General features: G+C 58.0%; 1 protein-coding gene across 1 annotated transcript in view; it reads left to right on the top strand.

The window, feature by feature from the left end:
* The window catches only part of LOC104531192 (disks large homolog 3), a gene marked incomplete at its 5' end in the record, with an annotated part of 10,482 nt that overhangs the window by 218 nt on the left and 7,992 nt on the right, over window positions 1–2,272 (top strand). The window contains 2 exons of the mRNA XM_029087009.1: window positions 661–736; window positions 1,345–1,444. Coding sequence (XP_028942842.1) covers window positions 661–736; window positions 1,345–1,444 — 176 coding nt within the window. The remainder of the gene's footprint in view (window positions 1–660; window positions 737–1,344; window positions 1,445–2,272) is intronic.

The raw sequence follows: 2,272 nt of genomic DNA, 5'->3' as shown, positions 1-2,272 counted from the left end.
CCTCCTGGAGCTCCCCAGTCTCCAGCAGCCCCTGCAGCCCTCAGGGTCTGCTTAGGGTGGGATCTCCTTGTGATCCCAGCCCACCTCCCAGTCCATGGCTGTGCAGCGTGAAGGGCACCCTGGTTCCAAGCTGGGGCTGCGTGCAGGTCTCCCCGGGGAGATGTTCTCCAAAACTGGGTGAGACTCCGGGTGAGGAGGGAAGCGCTCAGCCCTCTCTGTGGTCCCCATTGGGATGGCTGGTGTAGGCCACTCTGGAGCTCCAAGTGGGAGCAGAGTCACAGAAGTGACTATAAGCTGCTCCTTGTGTCCTCTGACAACCTGCCCAGCTCTGCAAGCCAGGTCCCATGAGATGGGAGGTCACATGGAGCAGAGGAGCTGGCTGCCACTGCCTTCAGGTCTGCAGAGCCAGCCCCACCTCTGCCCTCCATCCCTCCCCTCCTGGGAAGCCTGACTTGTCCCCTCTGCTGCTCATGCAGATGCTGGCCTTCGCCAGACCCCAGGCAGGCAGATCCACCTCCAACCCTCTCTGGGAAGGAGCTGCCCTTCACCAATGGGGCCACCACTCATGGGTGCAGGGAGCTGCCTGGGGAGCCAAGTGGGCGGCACGGAGGGTGCATGCACAGGACTAGCAGCTCTTTTTCCCCTTTAACTTCCAATCAGGGTGGAAAAGAAGGAGAGAGCGCGGTTGAAAACAGTGAAGTTCCACGCCAGGACTGGCATGATTGAGTCCAACAGGGTAAGTGCTGAGCTGGGGCTCTGTGTGGCCCGGAGCTGGTAGCTAGTGGGGGCAGGATGAGTCCCAGCAGCCAGAGCTCCCAGTAGTGCAGCTGGAGCAATCCCAAAGCAGACAGCAGTGTGACTGGACCTGCCCCAGGCCACGTCTCCTCGGCACAAATCCTCCGTGACTCTGCAGGGGATGAGCAGAGGAGCCCAGGATGGTGTGAAAGCGCTGGGGAAGGACCCCTGGTTGATGTAGTGGAGGAGCAGAGCCTGTCCTGCCATGGCCCGTGGCTGGGAGCTGACTGCAGGGAGCTCATTCAGGTGAAGGTAGCTGCCCTCACCCCTCGTGCAGAGCACTTAGTGAGCGGACAAGAAAGGGAGAACAGCCTGGCTACCTCTGCAGAGCTGCTGATTGCCCCATCAGCTTCCCAGCATCTCTTACCACATGTTTTTTTCCATGCTTAATATTTTTTCCTGCATTACAGTTTTCATGTAATCTTCATGATTTCATTTGAGGGTAACTGCCCTGACACAGCTCCTCATTGTCTCTTCATTTTAATTTTCCCCACATGCGTTAAACACCATTATTTTTTCTGTCCTCCCTTCCATCTCCATGTTCTTCAGTCGATCAAAACGAAACGTAAAAAGAGTTTCCGCCTCTCTCGAAAGTTTCCATTTTACAAGAGCAAAGAGAACCTGGCCCAGGAGAGCAGCGGACAGGAACGTAAGTAGAAGCTGGCCAGAGAGTTCAAGCGTGCAAGCCTCAGGTCCCCTGCCTTGCAGGGAGAGATTTGGCACGTTTCCATAGGCAGGGGTCCTGGCGTCTGCCCGTGTTCGGATCCGCGCTCCACAGTCGTGCCAGCAGCTAGGGAGAGACCGGAGCTTGAAACGAAAGCAGCGGCTGTGGGCTGGTGCTCTCTTTCTCTCTCTCATGTTCAATGTCTTCATCTTTTCATCCAACTTTACACCCACCTGATCCCCTGCTCTGCCTCCCCCTGCTCTCCCCTCTCTGCTGTGTGCTCTGCTCCCTCCCTCCGCTTGCCAGCGGCTGCTCCTCTCCAAGCAAGGGCCTGGCCACCTCCTGCAGAGCTTCTCCTGTCCCTGTCAGGGCTGAGGGGCTGGGGAGGTCCCAGCTGTGCTCCCTGTGTCCCCAAGAAGTGGCTCACAGCTACATATGCCCATCTGAGAGCCCTCCCTGTGGGTTAAACCCTGTGGGCTTGGGAGGAGCTGCCTACCCACGACTGAGACATCTTTGGTAGCTGGCTGCAGATGTTGGGGGGGTCCCCAGCTCTCTCCTGGCAGCACCCTGGGGCTCCCAGCAAAGGCAGGGCATTCAGCTTGTTGCCCCAAATCCTGGTGTGGGCAGCACTGGAGCTTTTTGCTGAACCCATCCCTCCTCCATCCAGATGCTAAACTACATGTAGTCCTTCAGCAAGTGTCCAGACAGAGAGCTGTGGTTCTTGCACCTCGGGGAATGGGAGGTGGGCAAGGCAGAGCAGTGTCTGCCCCGCTGCTAATGCAGCAAGCGTGTCCCCTCCTCTCTGGTGGCTCT

The sequence above is a fragment of the Antrostomus carolinensis genome, unplaced genomic scaffold, assembly GCF_000700745.2.
Source record: "Antrostomus carolinensis isolate BGI_N321 unplaced genomic scaffold, ASM70074v2 scaffold40860, whole genome shotgun sequence".
NCBI lineage: Eukaryota > Metazoa > Chordata > Aves > Caprimulgiformes > Caprimulgidae > Antrostomus > Antrostomus carolinensis.
Note: the sequence above shows the minus strand (reverse complement) of the source record. Positions and strands in the feature narration are given on the sequence as shown.